At 27.5% G+C, this 26,995-nt stretch overlaps 1 protein-coding gene across 1 annotated transcript in view; it reads left to right on the top strand.

The window, feature by feature from the left end:
• Positions 1 to 38: 38 nt before the first annotated feature.
• LOC100215316 (uncharacterized) overlaps positions 39 to 26,995 on the top strand; it is a 72,452-nt gene continuing 45,495 nt past the window's right edge. Inside the window, exons 1-4 of the mRNA XM_065817644.1 lie at positions 39 to 564; positions 10,929 to 11,113; positions 11,220 to 11,440; positions 20,939 to 21,096. Coding sequence (XP_065673716.1) covers positions 109 to 564; positions 10,929 to 11,113; positions 11,220 to 11,440; positions 20,939 to 21,096 — 1,020 coding nt within the window. The 5' untranslated portion in view covers positions 39 to 108. The remainder of the gene's footprint in view (positions 565 to 10,928; positions 11,114 to 11,219; positions 11,441 to 20,938; positions 21,097 to 26,995) is intronic.

The raw sequence follows: 26,995 nt of genomic DNA, 5'->3' as shown, positions 1-26,995 counted from the left end.
GTAAAAAAAAAAGTTTTTTAAAAAGTTGTTTAACTTTTAGTTTTAAAGAAACTTTAAATTGGTATATTTTTTTTCAAATTCAAGATTACAAAGAAAAGGATATTTTATATGAAAGAGGCATTTTTTTTGAGCTCCATAGTTATGGCTATGACAGAAAATGAAAAAGTCCGAGCTACCAAATCTAATGAAGATCTTGTATCATCAACACTTTCAGAAATATTTGATAATGATGAAGAAAAGACGGAAAGTTTTGATCAGTTTGAATCTAATATTCATGTGAATGGCATTATGAAGTGGAAAGAAATATTAAAGTCAGATGTAATTACTCAAGATCAGTCAAACATGGATGTGACTAGCACTGAATCAATCTCTAATGTTAATGGATATGTAGCTAACTATAGTAATTCAGAAGAAATGATTGATAAGGAAGAAAAAGCTATTTCAAAAAGTCCAGATGGTCGTTTTTTGAAATTTGATGAAGAAATTGGTCGTGGTTCTTTTAAGACTGTTTATAAAGGCCTTGACACAGAAACTGGTGTTGCTGTAGCATGGTGTGAGTTACAAGTAAGATTTTTTCAATTTGAATTTTAAATAATCAGATCTTCCTTAAAATTATTATGTTGTTTTTGTTTTTATTATTATTTCTATTAAAAAATACTTTAAAAGCAATTTAGTTATGAAAAGTAATTGATAGTTTTTAAAAACATTGATTAAATTTATTCTTCTAAATAAACTGAATTTTAAATAGTAAACTTGTATTGCAAAATACAAAGTTACCTTTTTTACCTGATATAGAGATTCTCAAAAAAAGCTGGCTTTAAAATGTTATTTTATTCTGGTCTCTGGTTTTCCAGGAGTTCTAAAAATGATGAGTGACTTATGATCTGCAGAAAAAGAAAACCTGAATGAAATTTTATTTCAATTTGAACTCAAAACCATTTCTATAAAGATTATAAGTGATATCACATTGAATAAGATCTAATACTACTTTTACCTAACACAACCCTGATTTCCAGTTGTTATATTTTAACTTGTATCTAATAGATAGTACGGTTAAATGAACTGAAACTATTTTATGCTATATAATCCATTTTGTAGTTCTTAAATTTTGTTTAACTTTATATTTTATAGAAGCAAAAATATTTATTTTTTATTATTGTTTCATATACATTTTACCAAATATAAGATTAGTGTGGATGCCAAATTATTCAAAAAATTATTATGCAACAAACCAAATGAAGAAGAATATATATACTAGAAAAAAATGCAATAAATTTATCTAGAGGTAAATTTATTGCCTAAAGCTTACTGCTTAAAGCTGAAGTTGCAGAAGATTGAAAACTTCAAATTTTATTTTTTTTATCCAGAGTGAAAGCTTTCAGAATAAACCAAAATATTACATCATATGATGACAATCAAAATACTCAATAACAAATATGAAAAATGATCGACAGCTACTGTGATGCACTACAAACTTCGCACTTTTAAGCCACAAGAAGGAGAATTAATTGAAAGCTTTATGAGCAATTTGCTAGAAAATGTCTAACAGAACCCCTATTAGCAGAACAGCATAATAATTTACTATTATGTGACACTTTTATTGCTGGCATTTATTCACCTACTTGACATATATTGATTGACAACAACTACGACAGCTAACACCACACTACCAACTTTTGCCGCAAGTCATAGCTCTACGAAATCTCATTGTTACTGGTGCAGTAATAATCCACATCCTAAAATTAAATGTCCAGCACAAAATTTTATCTGTACACATTGTCAAAGAAGGAGTCACCTTTACAATCCACCACAGCTAATAAATAAATCCTTGTGGTAGTAGATGAATATTCATGCTACCCATTTGCATTCCCATGTAAGGATATAACAGCTGAAACTGTAAAACAATACCTCAGTCTCTATTCATTGTCATTTAAAATCGAAAAATTGATAGGGTTTTAAGATTTTGTCCATCACAAAATGTAAATCCATTAACAGAACCAGTCTGACAACAGTCTGATGACTCAAATAATGACAAAATCTATATTAGTAACAACGTCTACAGTTCTGGAAATAGATACCAAGACAAATTAAACAACACCAAAAAAGTAGCTTCAAACTCACAGCATTACATTGAGAAGTCAATGAAAGATAACATCCCTTCAACCAATCACCTACAACAACAATACCTAGCCAACTTTTTAAACAAAAAGTTCCTATTTCTGACACACAACCTAATATATACAGAAGAATAGGGCATGCAAATAAATTGTTGTCTGAGAATAAGTCATTACACCTTGTACTAAAACTTTTTTAAAACAGAGAAGACTGTTATATTTTAACTCATATCTAATTGATTTCACCTCCCTTCAATTGAAATTAATATGGTTAAATGAATTGGAGTAATTTAATTATAGGTAATTAGTATGCTATATAATCCATTTTGTGTTTAACTTTATATTTGATAAAAGTCAAAATATTTAAGACTATTTTATTACAGTTTCAAAACACCAGTTATTAATTATATTCAGTTTCATTGTTTTGTTAAGCACAAGAGAAAAATTTAAATTAAATTTTATTTCAATTTGAACTCAAAACCATCTCTAATATGGTCTTAAGTTATTTCACACTCAAGAATAGTTTTTAAGTAAACTAAATTTTTTCTAATCTCCTCTACACAAATTAGAGTAATTCTTTATCTGTGTTGTATTTTTATATTGGTAATGTGTTTAGTGATGTTTAGTGTTTAATTAAATTTAATAATAAAATATTGAAGTAAATTTATCAAGATCTTATTTTTTTAATTAGAATTATTCTTATTTTTTGTAATAGCTTTGTAGGGTTGTAACATATCTAGCAGTTTTTTAAAAATAGTTTTACAGCAACAAATATGATAGCATTCCAGCCTGGTTTCTTGTTTATATTTGTATCTTTACTTACATTACAAAACATTAGCACTATTATACCTATTTGCAAGTAAAGTTTTAAAATTCTCTTTGTGCAGTATAACCAAGTGGGTTACAATAAGTAAAGAGGAAGGAAAAATAAGTCTTTTTAATGATATTGCTCAAGCTATTGCAGAGTATAGGGTTGCCACAGATAAAATAACCTTTATTTTTAGTATTATTTTTTTAAAATTCCGATTCACTCCCAACAATGCTATAAGCAACCACTATTAAGTTGAACTTGAGAGTCACTAGAAAAAAAAAGGAATAGAGTTATAGAGCAAGGAAATGGTTGACAGAAGACTTGAAAAGTTGTTAGTTGTTTAAGACAGGAAAACATAAAGATGGGAGAGAGTTCTAAAGGGTTAAGGTGCAGGGAAAAAAACTAGACAAATAAAAGTTTTTAGAGCATGGAGTGACAGATACAGTAAAATAATGAGACTTTGGTGAATGATGAGTCAAGCAAGATTGAGTTTTAGTTGATGGAACTGGAGATGATAGCTCCTTTGAGCAGCAACCATATAGTATTTGTAGGAAAGAGAAATAGATACAACTTTAGATGATGGAAAAGCGGTTCTAGCTTAGCAGATACAGCTGGTCCAACTATGTTTACAATGCGTTTTTGGACCTTGTCTAGAAAAGAAAGAGCATCATCAGAAGAACCAGCCCAAATATGGCAACAGTATTCCATAAAAGGACAAATAGAGATTTGTAGAGGTAGAGAATGGAATCAGGTGAGAGAAAATGGCGAGCACAATAAAGAGAAGCAACTTTAGCAGGTGCTAATTTAGCAATCAATTGTATATATGGTTTCCATGAAAGGTCAGTAGTAAATGATAATCCAAGAAGATTTAAAAAAGAGGACTCAGTGAGAGGGTTGTCTTTCATTAATATAGGAATGTCGGCAGTACTGCGATAGTTGTTTGCCGTAAATAACTGGGTTTTGTTGGAGTTTACAAGCCACTGTGAGGCCTAATCTGTTATAGAAGTAAGATCAAGTTCAAGATTGGCTGTTTTAAACTATCGAAAAAGAGAAGACTTTTTGTCAAGAGTATGAAGTTGAGTCATCAGCAAAAAAGAGCAACTTTAGATATAAGGTTGCCAGGAATATTATTGATGTAGATAAGAAATGAAACAAGATCAAGGATAGAACCTTGAGGTACCCCAGAAGTTACTAGAAATAAAGAAGAGTGTTAGCCTTTGAGGATGACTTTAATAAAGCGGTTAGAAAGAAATAATTTGATAATCTCAAAAATTTTCCCAGATACACTATATGAAATAAGTTTATGTAGAAAAGCAGCATGTGAAATTTTGTTGAAAGCTTTAGATATGGTAAGAGCAATAGTCCTAGCCTCTCCGCCTTTATCTATACACGATAAAATTTTTCAGTCGCAGCAATTAGCAAGTCAGCCGTAGAGCGAGAGGATCAAAAACCGTATTGATTGTCTGACATTAAGTTATTTGACTCAAGATGGGATGTGAGAAATTTTTTTATCAAAGACTCAAAGACCTTGCTAATAACAGAAAGAAGAATGATTGGATAATAATCTGAGGGGTTAGAATGATCACCAGAGTTTTTGAAAATTGGAACATTAGATGCCATTTTCCAGCAGGCAGGAAAACAAGATTCAATCAAGCACTTATTAAATAGTTTAGAGAGAATTGAAGTGAATTCTGGAGAACAATTTTTTAAGACAATGACAGGAATGTTGTCTGGACCTTAAGCCGTAGAAGGGTTTAATCGAGATATGAAGCTGAACTGATTTGAATATCTATCAGGGATGAAATGTTAGACCTTCCTTTGTTAACAACGCTGTTGAAGGTTTTCCAAAAGTCTCTAGAGCCTAACTTTTGATATATAATAAGAGATTTAGTGAACTGAAAATAATGGAGCTTAGCATCTGACAGCACCTTTTTACATCGATTTCTTGCAATAATAAACAATCGCTTGTTCTCAAGAGAGGTGAAATCTATGGAGTAAAATGTGGCTTGACTTGGAACCGGCGAGAAGGAATAAAAGCTTCCATTTCTGACTGAATCCAGAAGGTTACGTAGGAGGCGTATTTTCAGCTAAGAGGGAAAATACATCAGCCCAAGGACAGTAACAAAGAAAATTACAAAAAAAAAAATCCCAGTAAGCTTTAGGGTAGTATTAAAGTAGTGCGATGATAGGGACAGTTCGAAAAGGAAGTATGAGATAAAAGATTTAAAGAGATCATTGCATGGTCAGAACAACCTAAAGGAGAATAAGGAGTAACTGAACACAAGCTTGGATCAGAGATTAGACATAAATCAAGGAGCGAAGGTAAATGATTACGGTTGTCAGGAAAACAAGTCACAAAGTTAACTATCTGAGTTAGAGATTAAGAAATGCGGAAGCTATAGGCTTTAGTGCTAGCAGGGTCAGTGGTGTTAAAGCCAAGCCGTTCAGTATGATGAGCTTTAAAGTCACCAAAAACAACAATATAGGCAGAGAGGAAAGAGAGAGGGCATGGTCAATCTGATCAGAAATTACATCTAAAAGAGTGCAGTCAACAAAGAGAAAGGTAATAGAGTGAAGAGATGCTAAGCAGAAGCACATAAAGGAATGGTTAAAGGATTCTAACCTGATTTCAGGACAAATAGGTGAATTGATGCGTATGTATACCCTAAGCCAATCATGTGACTATTGGAGTCTTTGTGAATCAAAAGATAGTTCCCATCAGCACTAAGATCAGAATTAGGAATAGCAGAATTTAAATTAGTCTCACTATAAGCAAGCAGGTTTGGTGAATTTTACAAAAGGTAAGATTCAATTGATGGATGGTCGCTTCGCATACCACAAATATTAGTGAAAGATATATTAAAACAGTTAGGTGGTGGGGATGGTTTTTTATGTTTAATATTTTAGGTTACTATTGGCATGATTTAAGTTTAAAGAGAACTTGAATCATTCAAATAAAGCACTACCTCCTAAGCAATGAGCTATGTAATTGTCTCAGTCCTGTTAATTAACCCTAAGTTGTAACATAGGGCTCCTTAGATGGCCTCAACAACAATAACAGGGACATCATCCACGCGCAATATGGCTTTCTTAACACTTTGAAATATTGTAGCTCTTAATGAAATCTAGTCGCTACATGTACGCTAGTCTAATAGATGAAGAAGGGGTTCTAAGCTGGTTTGCAGAAATATTCTGCTTACCCCTAAAGTCTTTGCCTAGGAGGCCTTCTACAAGACCATAGTTGGATGCAGTAAACATCTGCCCAAGATGAGTATTTTTATTGAGACAACATTTCTAGTTTTTACTCAACCAAGAGCCCCAAGGCAGGGAATTTTTAAGTTTATTTCTCCTAGCCTTTGCTTAAAAAAGCACACTCAACAAGACAGTAGGGCATGAGACAGGTAGTATACATAATACCAGTTGCAGGGTGATCGTGGTGATCCTGAACCTGATCTGACCTGGAGTGATTAAATGGAGCTACTCCCTGCAAACAGTACTTCAAAACATCGGGCATGATATTTTGGAAATGGACTAGGAAAAATATTACATCTAACAAAATACTAGAGATAAAGGAGTGTAGCTTTTATTGTTGAAGTGTCTAGTTAGTTAATTTAGTTATTTCTAGTTAGTTTAGTTAATGAGCACACACTGCATCAAAACAGGTTTAAACATTTAAACAGAACATTTAAACATTTAAACAGTATGTATGTATTACATACATAAAGTAACTTATGAGTTAGTAAACATCACGCCAGAGGTTCAAACAGAACACAAATTTATTTGTAAAAAGTAACTTACGTGTAAACCAACACCACACCAAAAATTTAGACAGAACACATACATATAAACATCAACAGACAGAACACAAACATACAGATAGCAACTTACTGGTGAGTCAACATTGCGCCAGAGGTTTAGACAGAACACAAACATACATATAAAGTAGATTACAGGTGAGCTAAAACAGTAGCTAAAACACCTCTAACTATATAATAGCCACTCACACATACAATATATATATATATATATATATATATATAATATATATATATATATATATATATATATATATATATATATATATATATGTATATATGTATATATGTATATATGTATATATGTATATATGTATATATGTATATATGTATATATGTATATATGTATATATGTATATATGTATATATGTATATATGTATATATGTATATATATATATATATATATATATATATATATATATATATATATATATATATATATATATATATATATATAAGGCTTAGAAAGCAAATCCACAAGGCAGCATGATATGGAGTAGGTTGCACTGGATTACATGTTACTAGTAGCAGGGTGATCATGAAGACCATACACCTGACCTGACACACAAGTTATTTGTTTAAACACATAGTTAATAATTTCAAAGGTGTCATCCTATTATTTCAAAGAATATCATCCACATTTTTGAATTTTTCAGATGGTTGCGCCGCACAGTATAAAAACTACAAAAACCTTTAGAGTATCTGTCTCTATAAAGATAATTTTGACATTGATGTAGAATAGACATTTTTTGCTACAAGTCATGGTAAGTTACCATGTGAAGGTATTGATTGTAAAATGATTAAATAAATGACTAGATATTGAATTGTAATAAACAGTTTGACTACTGTACAAACAATATTAAAGGGATTTTTTTCAAGATTGAAAAAGAAGAGTGACAGAATTGCGTATTACTTTGAAAATACGTTTTCGATTAAGTTAAGAACAGTAGGAGTTATCATCAATTTAACCTAGAATCTATTGATTAGCTTTAAACGAACAAGGGAAGATGTTAGTATAACAGGATTTTTTCTTTTTGTGGTATTCAAAGGGCTCAAACTAATCAGCAAATCAAGATTGATATATTTAAGTTTGGTGAATTTATTCTGTGTAAATATGATGTTTCATTGAATTGGTAAGAAAAACGAAATTGACAATATCGAGTAAGATGTTATGACAACGTTTATGTACTCACACAATCCTTTTAACAAAATTTTTTTGACCATCTAGAGGAGATGTGTGTTGGGTTCCAAGTACCAACCTAATTTGTATCATTGATACACCCTGCAACAACAACTGGATATATATGTATACTTTTATCATTAATACATCTTATTGCAATCTTGAGACTTTTTTGTATTTTATTTTTTAAATAACTAAATAAAATGGAGCAAGTTCAAAATAAAAAAATAAAAAAAATTTTGAAGACAATGTTTTTAAAGTTATCTTAACTTGTTAAAAATGAAATAATATTTTTTTTTGGAGAAAATAAGTGGGGCATAGTCTCCAGTGCTCTGGCCTTATTAACAAGATTCCACCCAGAGAAGTATTGCTAAAGCCATCAATGTCTCCCAGCCAACATGAAAAGTAAAAAGAATAAATGTAACAATTGTATATACTGTTTGATATTACACTGTTAGTACCTATTTAACCTTTATACTTATAAAAACCTCCTGCACTTAGCCCTTAAAGTTTAAAATCACATGAGAGTTTGTTTGCAAATTTAAACTCTAAAAAGATAAAAACTATGCAAGAAAATAAAATTTTACTAAATAAGTTCAATGATGTAAACTTTTATAATGATATATTAATATAATATTATAAATATGTTTATAAATATTATATAAATAATATAAAAAACTAAAACTAAAATGATTTTAAGCAATCTGTATAATGCGCATTATTACAAAAAATCTACTAGTAGCTGGTTAAAATAGAGCAAACAACCTTTGACAAAAGCTTTTCCATTTTTTGTATTTTTTTTTAAAGTTTAACATCCATGTTCCCACACTTGTGTGTTTTGAACATATACACTTCTTGTTTTGTTGAATTTTGTTGAAACTAATTTTTACTTTTATCTGAACATATAAGAATTCAAATTTAAAAACTTTTAAAAATTAAAATCAATGGTGTTTAGACCGATTCATAAAGAATATTAGTTTTGTAAAGATGATTTGATTGATTTTTAATTAATAATACCTAAAAAAGATATAACATCAAGTTTTTTTTACTTTAAAATGATTTAGTTCAACAGCGCTTACACAATAATGCAAAAAGAATAGTATAAATATAATAGTATAAATAAATAGTATAAATCTTTTTATGCTATCAAAAGTTTAATAGAATAAAAAGTTGTACTTGTACTACATTTTGATCAAAAAAAAAAAAATAGTAATGTACTTAACAAAGTAAACGTATCAATTATATGAAGTTTTTTTTACAAATAATTTGTGACAGTTGAATTATCCATGACTTTTTTATATACACATTTTAATTTTAAACTATTTTCTGCAGTAGGCTAAAAGGTTTATAACACAAGTGCTAGCAGCTGTTGTGCTGTCTAATATGCAGTTATGTTATAAACTATATGCAGTTATTGTAAAACTTAAGGATACAATCAATAAAATGGGAACAATAAAAAATTCAAAAAAATTAAAAAATAGTTAAGCTAATGCCAAAACTTCAATACTTATTTTAATCTAAGGAATTTGAAGATTATAAAAATGCTTTTTATTTTAATATTTTTCATTATTTCGAATAAATAAGCGAGCATTTTACTAATCAACGACATCAACTTCTGCACAGTGTCTTTAGAAAATTTTTCCTACTAATGACCTCTCTCTAATCAAATCTTTAGCTGTACCTATTGTTTTGCCACTCTTATGCAAATATCCTTTACCTATTCCCCAAAGTTTCTCAATAAGACAGAGCTGTGGTCAGTTGCAAGCGCTCCTTGATGTAAACATCCGAGTTTAAAGTTGACGATGTGATAAAAGTTTAAGATCTCAAGCCGCAGCTGCAATTTGCTAACTTTAATTTTTAAATAGAAGTAGGAAATTTAATTTTTAAAGTAATATAGCGCTTTTTACTAAATGAAATCTTAGCGCACGAAAACAAATGATCTTCTACTTCTATTTAAAAGTTAGATTTAGCGTGATTTACTTTATGGATAACCCCTTCACTATTATTTTTCATTTTTTATTAACAAATTTAAAAAAGATAATAAATTCAAATTACTTTTATCAATATATAAAGCCACATGATTTGCTGTAAAAGATTCTTTAACTTTAAGTTTGGATATTAAATGTTTTTTTTGTTTTTGTTGTTGTTTAACTATTTGTTATTATATAATTTATTTATTATTTTTATTTATTTAATCAATTTTTATTTTAACAAGTATTTTTTAAAGTAATGAGCAAAGTTATTGAATATAAATAAAATAAAATGAAGCTTATTGAGTTTTAGTGTTAACTAATTTTTGACAGCAATTAAATTAGTTTTTGACAGCAGTTAAATTAAATATTGAGTTATGTTCACCATTACATCAAGCATCATAGTTGTTTATCATTATACCAAATATCATCTTGTGTAATGAGCCATGAGTTTCATAAAAGTAAAAAATTTTAACATATTTTAAATATGTAAAATCCTTTTAAATGAGTTATTTAAACTGTGGGTTATAACATTTTGTACAGTCATAACAATTTGTATTTAAAATTTAATTAAGTTAAGATTAACACATTGAAATAAATCAACAAACTATATTTTTTCATCATTCAAATAATTAACTTGAATATCAAACAAAACTTAAAGAACATTTAATTATATAGTTCATTGCATTTTTTATTATTTAAGCAAATCAAAATTAATAATAACTTGTGCTGTTTTTATATTTTTGTATTTTTTTATTCATTGTTGTATAGTTTTTAATTATCGTTTTTAATAAAAAACAATTTTCAATGAAAATACAAAGTCTTAATCTCTGAAACCAAAGAACATGACTTGAGTGTTTTAAGTATTTTTATTCAGGTTAGCACTGTTTTGATATATATTTTTTGATATATGCTATCAGCTTTGATATCATGCTTTAACATTTCAGTTGTTAATTTTTCTTTTTCTAATTTCTACTAGTTAGATATTCAATATTTTTATGATAAGAAAGCGATTAACACTATTGAAGGATATTTAGGATAGAAAGTTGAGTAAAACAGAAAGAATACGGTTTAAAGAAGAAGCAGACATGCTTAAAACTCTTCAACATCCAAATATTGTCCGTTTTCATGACTATTGGGAAAACAGCTTGGTAAAAAATGGTATTCGAGAGCGTGAGGTCATACTTGTAACTGAGTTAATGACATCAGGAACATTAAAGATGTAACTATTTGTTATATTTAAAATGAATTTTCAAATTATTTTAAAGATTAAAATACATTAGTAATATATTTTCAACATTTTAACTACTATTCTTATTAACAATTAGGTATATTCGTCGTTTCAAAGTTGTGCGAGAAAAGATTTTTGTAAATTGGTGTCGACAAATATTAAGCGGATTAAACTTTATGCACACTCGCACACCTGCTATTATTCATAGAGACTTAAAATGTGACAATATTTTTATTACTGGAACTACAGGATTACTGAAGCTTGGAGATTTAGGGCTTGCAACTTTTAAGAAAGCTTCTTTTGTTAAAAGTGTTATAGGTTTGAAATGTATTTTTTACTAATATTTATTACTATTTATAATATAAATTTAAAGTTTATATATTTGCAGAGTATATTTATTTGCAGAGAGTTAAGGTTCTCCTAGTTTTTAACCATAAAATAGATATTTACAACTGTGTGTTTAGATCTGCCTTATACTAATATATTTGGATCTCTTTAAATTTTTAAACTTATTTTTTCTATAATAGATTTCCTTTATACCTAGATACTGTCTGCCCAAATCTAAATCCTCAGTCAATGTATCTACTGAAGCCCCAATCTATTTATCTTTATATCCCATTTCATTTTTAATAGGACACCAGTGAATTTTTATGCAGGTCTAAGTATGCAGTGTAAGATATATATATATATATATATATATATATATATATATATATATATATATATATATATATATATATATATATATATATATATATATGTATATATATATATATATATATATATATATATGTATATATATATATATATATATATATATATATATATATATATATGAATAATATTGCTTTTTCCTAAGTTCTAAAGTAGTTAGATTCATTTAAATCACATTTTTTCAAATGCGTGTTTTGGCTCCCTTGTGTTGAATGTTTTGGAAAATTAAGTTTGGTAGATTCCATGCAGGAGCTGCAAACTCAAGATGAGTTTGTATATAAGTTGTGTTCTATGTCTTTTTCATGATTTCAATTTTCAAAACTCATTTCTAATAGGCTTAGAATTTTTGATCACCCCCTAATATTTTCTTTATCTTTTCTGTTGTATGAGTTAGTAAAATTTTTTTCTTATGTTAATTCGTTAATTTCGCTTTAAAAAATGTTTTTGCTATAATTGACGTTTTTTCTCAATACTTATATATGAGGCAAAATAAAAAAATAAATTTATTTGTAAAATATATTATTTGATTAATAAATTTGTTATGGCGGAAGAAATTAAATAAAATAATACCATGGTTTCTTTTATAAATGTGTTTACAATATTTGTTTTTGTCTGAAATTGTTTCCTTTACATTGCCCAATTTCCAATGTCAAGATAAAATACTAGAGATAATGAACATAACGATTGCTCTGTTTGAAAAAATGTATGTAAAAACTTTAAAAATTTTTTAAATAGACTTTTAAAAATTTTGTTAAAAACCTTGCACTAGCTCACAAGCATTTAAAGCGTCGAAAACAAAAGTTCATCAGGATATAAACTATCGGGTTTTAATGCACAATTCTAAGAATCCAACAAAAGTGCAAGGGCCGTATTCTCATCTCTCCGTTAAGCTTAACGGACCTTTTGTCTGAAATTTCATTACAATATTTCTAAGTAAAGAAATGACGAATATTTATGTAAATTCGTTAAAATAAAATTTATACCAAAATAAAACATTTATGTTTAAAAAATTATAATTTTAAATGAATTTTTTATTAATGTAATTTAAAAGAAATTTTTGACTAACGCTCCATTAAGCTTAACGGAGATATGAGAATACGGCCCCAGACTATTTCAATGGGAGTAGTGAAAACAACCAAATATATTATTTTACATGAAAAACTTGTTAAAAAATAAAAATTTTTAATTTTCTTGCTTTCCTGTGCATTAGGGTGTCTCAAAAAAAAAAAAAAAAGACTATACCCTTAAATGTTTGGAATTTGGTCTACAGAAAAAGAAAATACCCATATGTTATGGTTCATCTAGTTGACAATTGCAAGATGTTTATTTTGAACATTTGGATATAGCAATTTTTTCCGTATTTTTATTACTTACACTTTTGTAATAATTGTTATGAAAAAAGCATTGTTGTTAAAATCATACAGAAAGATTTATTAGATAAGCTTATGAATGTTTATAAATTTATCTAATAGATTTACTTTTAACTAGTGCAGAAGTGTTCACAATATCAATTTTTATTTGTTTTTAACATGGAATGTTCAAAAACGAAAATAAAGGAAGGTGCAAAGAGAAAATACAACTGCTCTATTAGTCCTAGATGAACTGTTTACCTTCTTAATTATCCTATAAACAAATTGCCAACAAACCAACTGCCTTCTGTGGGAAATGTGTTGAGATATTATCCATTTTTAAACTCTGAAAAAAGCTACAGATTCAGGCCGTCAAAGTTTCACATTGCCTGTCCACAAAAATGTCTTGGATTTGAACTTGTGTGTTTTAAAGGAGTTTGTGTTAATCATTTTGGGATCAATTGTGTTGTTGCCAAAATTATTTCTGTATGGATCAAAGCAGGTTTTGGATATTATATTCAGAAGGGAGCTCAAGTAAGGTAATTAGTAACCTTTTAAATAATGAATATTTTTTCATTTTGTACTTGTTTTTTGTTAACTATAATTATTATCGATAAAATTATTATTTTTATTATTTATTTAGGGACAAATTAAAGAAGTTCATTAAAAAATATACTAAAATACTAAAACTCAAATCACTTGAGTTTAAAGATAAAACAAAACATAACATTCTAGTAGAAGAACTTAAATTTGAATTAAATAATCTTTTTAATATTTCAAAAATGGATTTTGAGCAGAAAATAAGAGCAGCTAATAATAATCCAGAAGTAGTTGAAAATGATCTAGAATTCTTTAAAGACCAAAAGAATGAAAGGAAAATGATCATTCAGGATGATGCAGTTTACAGAGCTAGAACTGAAAAGAGGAAACTCAGATTTATAACTAAAGAAAATCAATAACAAAAAGAGATTCATAGAGTTTAACGAAGCCAAGAGAGTAGTATACCAATATGTAGTGAAAATTTAGATGGATTTGAAACAGCTGACTGCAAATTTGACTCTTCAACAGATGATAAATTTGACGAAAAACTTATGAAGAAAAAAAAAAGGTAACTGTGAACTACTACGTTATTAAAAATAATTTTTATTTATAATCAAGTATTTATTTTATTTTCAGAACAACTTTATTATTAATTAAGGCATGTTAACTCAACAACAAATTTAAATAAAAAATTTATTTATTAACACTTTTAAATTAAAGAAAATGACTCAAATAATCATAGAGCTTACTCCTAAAGAGCTTATTAAAGCAATATCAATTGTGGCAGCAAGATATAATATTGGAATACGACCTCAGACCGCAATTATGACTGCCATTCGTTCCAAATCTAATGTTAATTTAAATGAAATAAACATCTCTAGGTCTTCTGTTCACAGAAAATGGTTTCAGATAATTCAGTCAACAGGGGACCTTCTAAAAAAGTAAATAATTGATTTACTAAAAGGTTAAAGACTATTTCTACATTTTGACACTAAACTAGTTAAAGAAATTTCAGAGGACCTTCAAATATCTGTTGTTTATGACAGATCGGTTGTGAGTTTAGTTCTCCAGATGCTCCAGATTGCAACTATGTATTGGTTGGGATCGTCCAGTTAAAAAATGGTACTGATGCATGCCAGACAATTGAACTAATAAAATTATTAGAATATTACGAGTGTGTTAATCAACTGTTTGCTTGCTGCTGTGATACAACCAGTAGTAACACGAGGAAATATACTTGAGCAATTCAACTGCTTAGCATAAAACTTAACCTCCCTTTAATATGGTTGTTATGCAGGCATCACATATATGAGCTGCATATGTCTCACATCATGGAAGACAATAATATTGTAAAAATGAGTTGGGATAACTAGAAGTTGATTCAATGTTGTACACTCTAGCAAAAGATGCCCTTACTTTCTGTTCAAAAGCTCTGCTCAAAAATATTTTAGCAAGAGGTGATTATAAAAAACTTTCCCAGCTTGTTGTTTTTTATCTTGGTGGAAATGTAGCTAGTTTTAAATTTCATCAACCTGGCGCTTGTCATAAGGCACGTTTTATGGCAGGCGGATTTTACCTCCTTACGATGGAAATGACATAAAATGTTGTTAAAATAATGACAGAAAGGGAAGAAAAGGTACAGAAGGGAAATTTTTTACCGCCATTCTTTATGCACCATAGTTTTTAAAAAGCTCTCAGTCTTCAAAAGCACCCAAGAATGAACTTGATGCTTTCAGGGCAAGTCTTAAAATACAAGAGCAGTACGATGACCAGTTAGGACAGTTTTAGTTAGTAACAAAGAGTATAAAGCAATACTCTTGGTACTTAACTCTTCAGCTTATTGTGTTAGCAATTGGAGATTGTGACATTGAAGATAATGAATAAATAAAAATGAATAATAACCTACTTAAATTTTCTATGCCTACATTCCATATTGGGTATCCTCAAATTGTTCCAGTTCTTGATTCCAAAACAACACTCTTCTGGTTGGTCCAGAGTCTTGGTATCTTTTAAAATTATTAGAATTTCAAAAAGCGAAGTTGAACAATCCGTTTACGGTGGAGTAAAATCTTGGGATAATATTAAAAGTTTTCGTAAGTTATGTTTATTTGTTAAATATCTCTCTATCTCTACTAACAACTTCGCAGAACGAAACATCAAGCTTATACAAGACTTTTTGAAGGCATCTACAAATGATGATCAAAGTCAAAATATAATGCTTGTTGCAAAAGATCATTAAAAAAATTTAAAAATAAAAATGCGAGAAGATTAACTCACAAATCCTTTACTTTATAACTGTTTTCCTATGTGTTTAGTTAAAAAAAAAAGTTTTTAACTTTGTGATTCATTTTTTCTCACTGTAACAGTTATTATGCAAAATAAATTTGTAAGTTGGGGTTTTTATATTTATTAAAGGAAAATTGTCTCAGTAATATGCGCGTAAAACTGTAAAAAAAGTATAAATCTCTCTGAATTTATATATACACATCAAGCAAAGTTGCTAACTTTGAATCAAAATTTTTTATATATTCTATCTTTATAGACTAAATCACATAGTTTGGAGGGTATAATCTCTTGATTTTCAAATTTTTATCATTTTTTGGGACACCCTACTGTGCATTGATAAAAACAGTTTAGCAAAAACATTAAAAAAAAAAATGTTAAAATTATTTTTAGCACAAGTAATAAATTTTTTTTTGATTAACAAAAAATCGTGAATAATTTGTATATCAAAAAATGCTTTTGTTTTTATTGTATTTTTATCTGCTTTCTTCCTCGACTTATATGAACTTTGGAAGTGGAAAATGCCCTAAAAAAAAAAAAAAGAAAACAAAAACAGTAAAATATTTAGGTATATTATTTTTTTTACCAAAACTTTATTGAAATTTTTAATAATTTTTTTTGTTTATTTTATTTAAATATTCTGTTTCATATAGTATTCGTTTCCTTTTTTCAAGTATTGCTGTTTTATTCTCTGTATTTTCTTAGAACTTTATTTTGCCGCATATTCTTGGAAAGCCTACTATATAAAAATATGTCTAAACAAATTACTTTGAATGTGGATGAACAAGGCGTGCGACCGCACATGCTTCCCTGGAAGGCTTGGTATTAAGATGTTAGATTAAGTTCCTCTGTCACCAGACCTAAATCTGAGTGAACATTCATGGCACCTTTTTAAAATTACAGTAGCTGAACAAAAACCATCCAGTTTATCTCAATTAAAGGCAATTCTCATTAAGAAGTGAGAAAAATTTTACCCGTAATGGTTAAAAAATGTAGATTCATTCAGTCGTTAAGACAAAAGGTGAACAAATTGACTATTAACTTTATATAAGTAAAATAATTATCTAAGGGGTGTTTCTGATTCTGAATAATTTTTTTTTAAGTAGAGTGCACAACAGAAATTCGTGTGTTGAGCAAAGTTGATAAAATTTTGTTTTTTTAGTTAATTAAAATGTTGCCTTTCTGGATCTGTTGGTAAAAACAATTTCTGAAGTGTGATTTGATTTATAAAGGATCCAAAAGGGAGCCCAATAAAAAAAAATAAAAAGATAAAAAACTTTTTTTCTCAAATAAAAAAAACTTTTATTAAAGTTAAAATTTTTTTTTTTGTTTTTTTAAAATTGCGTTAAAGTTACAAAGCGGTTTTTACGTACAAAATTTTAGTTTTTATTTTATGGCCAAAAAATTGTAAAAATGAATTAATTTAAAAAAAAAATTATGATTCAATTTTTTGAAGTTTTTGTTTTGTTTTGTTTTAGTTCTATGAGAATTGCCTTACCAATTCTATGAGAATTCCTTTACTAATTTTGTTTTTTTGAGTTTTTATACATTTTTGTAAGAAATACACGGAAAAGTAAATTTTGGATATGGTTTGTCTAGTGGCTTTCAGCTATCGCTAGAAGTCTTTTAAAATTTCTAAAATAGCTTTAAAATGGTGCCAGCAAAATAGTTATGAAGCACTTTTTTTAATAAAATATTATAGTTTTTATTTTAAGGCTAAAAAACTGTAAAACTTAATAAATCTAAACTGTAAGTCTAATAAAATCAGGCATAATGTAAATTTAATTACATTTTTAAATTTAAAGTAGTTTTCCTATGTGATTTTATTCTCCAGATTTGAAGTATTTTTTTATTATACTGTTTATTATTATATATATATATATTTTTAATTTTTTTCAAATTTTCATCATTTTTTGCATTATATTTTATTATATAATCATGCTTTATAATTAATAATAATCCTAATAAAATGACCCGAAATTTGCTTTGTATTTTTTTTTACTCAATAGATTTTTGTTCTATTAACACACCATTATTGCTTTGATCATTGATTCTTCTAAAAAAGTTTTAGAGTTGAGTCCAATACATTTCTATAGGGGTGAGCTTACAATGAATATTTTATTAAAAAGTCACTTTATAATTTTTTTGCTGGCACCATTGCCCTCATTTTAAAGCTATTTTATAAGTTTTTGGAAATATTTAGCAATCCCTGATAGCTTTAGGCAAACAATTCCTAAAAATTATTTTTCTGTTTCTACTTTTTTTGAAGAAATCTCATTTCTTCAAAAAAAGTAAAAAAAACTAAAATTTTTTTTTGGTAATTCTCATAGAACTAAAAACAAAACAAAAAAAATTTCAAAAAAATTTAATCACAGTTTTTTTTTAAATAAACTTTTTTTTGTTTTTTTGTCGATAAAACTAAAACTAAAATTTTTTTATGTAAAAACTGCTTCAAAACTTTTTTTGCTTGCAGTGTTGCTGCAAGCAAAAAAAGTTTTGAAGCAGTTTTTACATATTTAACATTTTAAACTTAATTTTTCTTAACTTTCTAGCAATCCCTGATAGACATGTGACCTGATAGACATGGTGAGCTGGTGCCCTAAAATTACTTTTCCTTATATTATTTCAAAAAATGCACAAAAATTTTTTTTTACTAATGAAAATGGAATGATAATATTTTAATTAACTAGAAACTTTATGTTGTGCACTGTTTAAGAGTATGAATTTCTTAATATTTAAAAAGTTTTTTTACACAAGTTTAATATAAAAAAAATCTGAACAAAAAAATTTAATTTAAACATAAAAACTTTTTATGCCTTTTTATGTCAAATAAGTTTATTTAAAAATTTAAATTTTTTAAATGGACTTTTTTGACATACTCTATGCAACCCTCAGAATTAGGAAAAACAAGGTTGGCAATAATTTGCCGACCTCAATCTTTTAAAGGTCGGCATTAGGTTGGCATAAAAAACTTGATACAAAGGTCTTACCATAAAACATAGAAATGAGGTTGGCAATTTTTTGCCAACCTCAAACACTTTTATGTAGGCAGTTAGGTCGGTATTGCCGAATGTGGATCCTTATTCCAAAGGCTGTGTATGATATTCATAATTTAAATCTTAAAATTTCCCTCACCCTTTTTTTTATCATCTTTGTTTTCTTATTTGTTACCGTAGATAATACGCTGCTATATAGTCCCAGGTCAAATTTTCAATTCTTTGTGACAAGCTATCAATATAAGACTGTGTCGTCTACTGCATGTGAGCATGATGATTCCACATATATGATCTTTTTTGAGAATGGTGTTGTTTGTGATTACATTTTTAAGCATTTCTCTCATCATCAGCTTCCACATGTTTTCAAGAGGGTTTATATCTGTCCAACCCAACAAAAGAATGTTTTGCTATTTCAAAAAAGTTTAAACAGATGGTACTGTAAGGCAGAGACCTCCATCTTGTATAAAATGATTGGTTCTCTGTTTGGAAATCTTTTTCTAATCATAAAATCAACCAATTTTGTTAGACATCTTTGTACTGATTTTACCTCAAATGTTTTACCACCTTAAGATGTCTAGTACCCTTGCTGCTTATGACTCATTATTTTTGTTGGATGCTTAACAGATAGAGTTAAAATGATGACACATAAACTTAGTTTTGTTTGACAAAATTTTAAATGTGCTTTTACCACTGAAGTAGATAGAAATAGAAAGAAGAAGAAACATCATAAACATCTTCTGTTCTTTGCTGTTCTTTCTTTATTTCATAGAAATTGATATTTAATGTATTAGTTGTGATTAAATAATATCAACTTATAAATCTCCAGAAGTCCACATCTTTATCACACCACTGTTTAACCCACTTTAAATGTTTTGCTTTCATTGCAGCTATTAACTTGTTCCTGGTGGGCCAGCAGGCCTTTCTTTAAACAGTTCACATAGAGTTTTCTTGAAACAGTGTGTTCAGAAACCTTCACACCAGCATCTTGATTTTGCATTTTTACCAGTTTTGTGGTAACAAGTATGTTTTTCAGGCAAGTTATTTTTAAATATCTACTAACCTTGGCATAAAAAGAGGGTCTCTGTCACATCTTTTCTTTTGTTTCATGTTCAATTTGTTATTCAATTTGTCTTTCTACTTTCGTTGTATGCTAACTTCAGAAATTTTTAATCTTTGTGAGACTTTGCAGTTTTAAAATTTTTTAGCATTAATGAGGCCTTTCACTTCAGCTTTTTTGCCCATACTGCCCATACTGAAAATGTCCCAGTTGGTTATTTAAATACTGCACATAAAATAATCACATAAGGCCATAGAAAAATGCCAACAATGAAGTACAAAAGAACATGACTGAAACTTGTTTGATTACCTTGTTTGATTACCTGATTAACTTGTTTGATTACCTGACTAAATACAAGTAAAAAATTGAAATTTGTTTACAATACAAATAAGAAAATTGAAACTTGTTTGATTACCTGATTAACTAAATACAAATAAGAAGTGTATAAAAATATCCTAAACATGTGTTTTTAAATATAAAGCTCATGCAAAACATGAAAAACTACAAAATAAACTTTAAAAAAAACTTGTTACTTACTGAATCTAATCACCCACTTTTTTTTGTAGTTAAGAACCATGCAGCTGTCATTGAAGTATTTTATTAAGTTATCAAGTTCTATTTGGAATTAAAAATTTAAACAGGACTCACAACTTAACCCTCAAGTATGCTACCAATGATGAATACTTAATGTGATACTTACTCTGCAACACTTTGTCACACTTAATGATGAAAGATTGCAAACAATTGCCACACTTACCAATTAATGTCCTTTTTTTTATTTTTAAGGGAACATTCTATCAAGTTGATGATTTGATTTGTGTCAACTTCTTTTTAAAATAATTATAGATTCAAATTTATCTTATAGCTTTTATTTTAGGTACACCAGAATTTATGGCTCCTGAAATGTATGATGAGCATTATGATGAATCAGTTGATGTTTATGCTTTTGGTATGTGCATGTTAGAAATGGCATCAGGTGAATATCCTTATATGGAATGCCAAAATGCAGCACAGATTTATCGCAGAGTTACTTCAGTAAGTATGCTTTGGATTTTTTCTTTTATAATTATATGATTTATGTGAGACTTTTTAATCCGAGCAGAGATCCAACATAGACTACCTCAGATTTTATTTTTTTTCAGGGAAGTCTTCAGCCCTCCTCTCCCCCACCCCTCATTCCTCCATTTTTTCACAAAGTTTTTTAAATGAAATATAAAATATAGAAATATATTTAGAATATTTTTTTGGCTCTCTCCCCCCAGATAAAAAATAGTGCTGAAATCCTTAAGTCTTAAATTTGTTGTAATATTTTAGCTTCTAGATATTATTTTCAACAACTTTTCAAAAATTAACTGGTATGATGCAATTTTGTAAGTAGTTATGAAGTCCTAAACATAGCTTCAGCCAAAATTTTTCAAAGTTCTTTACTGGTTTATTAAGTTTTATTAGAACAAGCGGATAAAAACAAAACCTTTTTATATTTTTTTAAGGATGAATGCAAACTTCATAAAATAAATTTGCAACTATAGTAATAATTAAAATTTTTTTTTTGTTAATAGAGCAATTATAACAAATTAGTTATTATCAAAATAAATGTTGCTCCAAGGCATCCATTTTGCAAGCACCTGTTTATAGTAGGATATGGGTGTCATAAATAAAATACAAACAAATTTACACCATAATGATTAGCAATTTTATATTTTAAAATAATTTAACATCCAAATAACACATAATAAGTTGCAACACCTTAATAAAACTATGAACCCATAATATAACTCCCTAAAATAAACTTGCGACACATAAATCAATACAAAATTGACTATTGTTTGTGATACGACCAGTAAAGAATGGCTTTTAGTGATTATATGTTAGAATACAATTTTATTCAACACAGGGCGATCCCATGTAAAAACATGAGGACATGCAACCCTAAGTCTCGGATATTGCTGATTTTTACACTACTCAAAGATTTTAATAAATTATGAACACCTCCAAATTTTAATCTTATAACAATTGGTTTCAAAATTATAACTATTTTAACTTAACCTTGAACCAACTAAGTTTGCCATTTAAAAAAATGGTTTTGACCCTTGTTTCTGTTTTGTATGTAATGTAAAGCTAAAAATATGTACACTTAAATATTTTGGCGTAAAGATTCCAATAAAAAAACTTTAAATATTTAAAATGAACATAACACTTAAAATTGAAATATTTATCACAATTTTACTGGAGCTTGTTTAATTACAAAATGCTATATCCAATCTTTGAATTTCAGTTCCCTAGTGATCTTTTGTTCTCTCTTTGTATTCCAGTTCTCTAGTAATCTTTTGATCTCTCTTTGTATTCCAGTCCTCTAGTGATCTTTTGTTCTCTCATTTTCATTTTGCTTTATAATTACAAAATGCTGATTCCAGTTGTTTCATTACTTTTAAACATGAGTATTATATAGAGTTGAATTAAAAAAAAACAAAAAAAACAGAAAAATATATATGCTTCCATCCATAATTATCTTTTTTAGGTTTCTTCTTCTTTGCAATAGATAAGTCATTCTTATATGGATTAAAAGTGACCAATTTTTTTGACAATGTCTGTCAGTTTTTAAGGATTGGTACAGTCTTTAAAAACTGACACTCAACCAGACATTGTCAGGAAATTTGGATTCAAAAGTTCATTTGCAGGATTCAAATAATTATTCACGTTTACATTTTCTGTTTTATTGTATGTATTTGCAAAAGGTTTATAAAAAATTATCATCTTATCTCTTGATTATAATTGAAAATCAAGCTACTGACAAAACTATGATTGCACTCTATGAGTATAATGTTATATTATATTTATGTATAATATTATATATGTACAAATCATTCTATGATTGCACTATGATTAGCTACTGACAAAACATCCTATGATTGCACTCTATGAGTATAATGTTATATTATATTATAGTATAATATTATATATTGTCAAATTATTAATATAGAAATATTATCAGTTTGACGTTATTTTCTTTTGCTAGAATAATCAAGTCTACAAGAACAATAGATTCCTGGTTTGACTAGTATGGCTATTTATTAAAGAGATCCAAATCCTCCAAGACATTTTGTGTTCATATTAAAGAAAATGATAAAAAAAAAATGTTTGGACTAAATTTTTTTGATTGAAACAAAAGAATAAATGCATACCAAGAAATCTAACTTTTTTATTTTAGTCGAAGCTAGCCTTCTTCATTTTGTTTTAGGTCAAAAATTCAGCATAATATATGCCGCAATCTACAGACTTGATAATTTATTCAAGTGTGTTTTATTTCTAAGAAATTCAGTACATGACATCATTTATTTTTTATATTTGTGTAAAAGATCGATTATGTAAACTAACTAAAAAAATCAATGATGTCATGTTATGGAGAAGACAAGCTTCGACTAAAATAAAAAAGTTAGTTTTTCTTGATATGCATTTATTCTTTTGCTTTAATCAAAAAATTTTTTTTTATCATTCTCTCATATTTGAACACAACATGTCTCGGAGGTTTAGGATCCCTTTGATATAAAATAATACGTAGTATGGCTATTTATTTATTTTAAAACTGTCAATTGGTTTAGTAACTAGTTTTGCTGATTTATCAACATTAAAACTGGCTTTGGTCTAATTTTGAGCTGTACAATTGAAATAAAGTATTTTATTTGCTCAAATTAAATTACTCTGTAAATAACTATTCAGCCAGTTGGTCAACAAACCTTTTGATTTTCCTTTAAATTTTATTTATGTAGAATTACAAACATATATGGGCATATATGGACCAATTAAAATAGCTTCTTGCTTATAAACAGAAAACTTTTGTTTTCTGTTTGTTGTGTTTGGACTTTTGACAATTCCTTTGCTTTTTACAACTTTCATCAAGTGTTTAATTAATATTTTTAAAATGATTTTAAAAATTAGGTTAGGTCTTGCAATACTGTTGCTTAATACTGCACTTCTATGGGATGTGCCTTCCTCAACAATATTTTTCACAAGATTTTGTAATGCTGTTAGTTTCTATGTTGTTATTCTCATTTGTTAGTTTCTATGTTTTAATACTGTTAGTTTCTATGTTTTCAGTCTCATTTGTTTGTTTCTATGTTTTCATTCTCATTATCAACTTTTAAGTTTTTTGACATGCAATTTTTTAATGCAGCATTTTGACTATTTTTTTAAATTAAAATAAAAAAAAAAAAGCTTGGTGATTAGGTTTTTAATGTATTTTATTTTTATGACAAATTAGTATTATTTAATAATTAATATTATTTTTATTTTTATGAAAACAATTAATTGTTAAAACAATTAATTATTAAAAGTTCAGGTAATAATTTATAATGTAATAAAGATATATTTGTAAAGATTTTTTTATATTGAAAGCAGTGATGCAGATTTCCATTGATTTTTTGGAGGCAGAAAAGGTAATGAACTCCTTGGACTCTTAAATTAAATAAAATATTTTGATTTTATCATCTGGAATTTTTACAGATGATAAAATCAAAATATCATCACCTTTTCTGCCTCTAAAAAGTCAATGAGAAAGTTTTAAAAAAATGATTGAGTACTATTAAATTTAATCAAGTTGAATTGAATAATAAATTAAATGCAAAAGTTATTTTTTCCCATAATTGCCATGGTAATGAGAATTAAACAGAATAATAGAACTTTAAAGAAATTGAAAAACTGTACATTTCATGTGACAACTCTTTTATAGCAAATTTTTAAAGCACAACTATTATATTTTAATTAAAATAATAGCTTTGTAAAAAGTATTTTATTGTGCTAGAGTTCATTATGTAGCTTGATTTACACATAGCGTGCCATTAATGCTGCATGAATGTAATGAAACAGCTTTAAATACTGCATGAATGGAATTATTGGCAAACCCCCTTATATAAATTTGTGAAAGCCTCTTTTAAATGCGGCAGTTTTTATAATTGTTTAAATTACCAATTACAGCTTTTTTGTGAAAAATGAAAATTGAAATTATGTTTTTTTCTATCAAATTATTAAATTTAAGATCTTATAAAAAAACTCTTCAAAATCTCTTATGAAATGAGACATGGTTTGCCTTAATAATATATTCTACAATTAAAGCTTCATTTAAATTTTGTATGCTATAGATTTAGCGAATGTTGAATACTTTGTGTTAACAAGTTAAAAAAGTGCAAAAAAATTATTATCAAGTTACTAATAGCAATGATGTTTAAAAAAAAAAATTTCGCACTATTTTTTCATTCAAAATTATAAAAATAACAAAAGGCATGTAGTTAGTTATATTAATTGGAATAAATGTTATCTTATTTATTTTTTCATAAGAAAGATGAATATGGACACTCGGAGACCTGACCAATGTTTGGTAATAAAAAAAAATCTTCAAAACATGAAAAATGGAATGATACAAACACACACACAAACACACACACACACGCACTACACATACACACACACACCACACACACACACACACGCGCGCACACACACACATACTTAAATAGTAATAAAAAAATTCCTTTTAAACTTCTTTTAAAAAATGTTTTACATTTTTTAAAAGGAGTTTAAATTATGTCACCATTTTAAGTTTTAAATTATGTCACCATTTGTTCTAGAATTAATTTATACAGTAGAAAGGATTTATCTGCAGGTTAAAATTTTAAAATGATTTCAAAAATATCTGGATATTAGGGAATTCTAAACCGATGCTAAATCTGGCTAAGTAAATGACATTGGTAAAGGAGATGGTAACTTCCTGGTTATATACTCTTCTGTCGTGCTCTATCAGGTACAAACCCAGACCTATTTTGGTACCACTAAAGCGGTATGGGCATCCAAAAAAAGGTGTCTAAAAAAATTTATTGTATGTTATTTTTCTTTTGCTTTTTTAACAAAAATAGTAAAAAAAGTTTTGGTTTTCTGGTATCTGTTTATTTTACATTTTTTAGGGTTCATTTTTTCTTTAGAGCAATCAAATAAATTAAAAAGTAGTTATGCACCCTAACTTGTTTTTTGTTATTTATTTACTAGTAGAAAATTAGATTAAAAAAAAGAAAATCAAAGTGTGAAAAATTTGATTTTTCGAAAGATAGAACGAAAATTTTCTATCTTTTGAAAAACTTGATTTTTCAAAAAATAGAAAATTTAAAAAAATTAATTTAGAGTAAAATTAACTTTTATTAGTTGGCAATTAAAAGTTAACTGTATTTTAATGATAAATAAACAAAAGTAAAAATGTCTTAATAGTAATATAGTTATCGCGCAAAATTAACTGAACTTTTGATTTTTAGTTTGCATTTTTACATTTTTTAAATAAATAATAAATATTTTTTACAAGTTAAATTTCAAAAAAATTTTAAAATTTAGCAATTATGAGAAAATGGAAATATTTTTCAAAACTCTTGTGTTTTTGAAAGAATAAATATCATATATTGTGATTCCAGAATTATACTTTATACAGGCTTGGACAGGAATGTTTTTTTTTTAATTGGCGTGCAATCGAATGCTATTATTGACCATCCAAATGATTTGTTTTGTTGACAGCTTGACCTCAGCTGTTTAGACATTTTGATGATTTAAACATTTCAGAAATGCACTGAAAAAAGAAATGCTAAGCTAATCAGTTTAGCTTAGTGTTTTTAATTTTTTTAAGTCTTACTAGGAGAAAAATTTAAAAAAACCAAAGAAAAAAAGAAAACAAGTTTTTAATTGTGTTTGAAATAAATTACTTTAAAACTTATCTTTTGAAAGATTTTATTAAAGTTACGCAAAACGCTTTTACCAGTTACCTCTAACGATTGTTTGAACAATTTTTTTTTTAAATTGTTGAAAAATGAACTTAAATTATTGAAAAGAAAAGAATATAACATTTTTAAATAGTAAAAAAAATTTTTTTCAAAAAGTTGCAAAAAAAAATTTTTTTTGATAA

The sequence above is a fragment of the Hydra vulgaris genome, chromosome 14 (assembly GCF_038396675.1).
Source record: "Hydra vulgaris chromosome 14, alternate assembly HydraT2T_AEP".
NCBI lineage: Eukaryota > Metazoa > Cnidaria > Hydrozoa > Anthoathecata > Hydridae > Hydra > Hydra vulgaris.
This window is presented reverse-complemented; position numbering and strand designations above follow the sequence as displayed.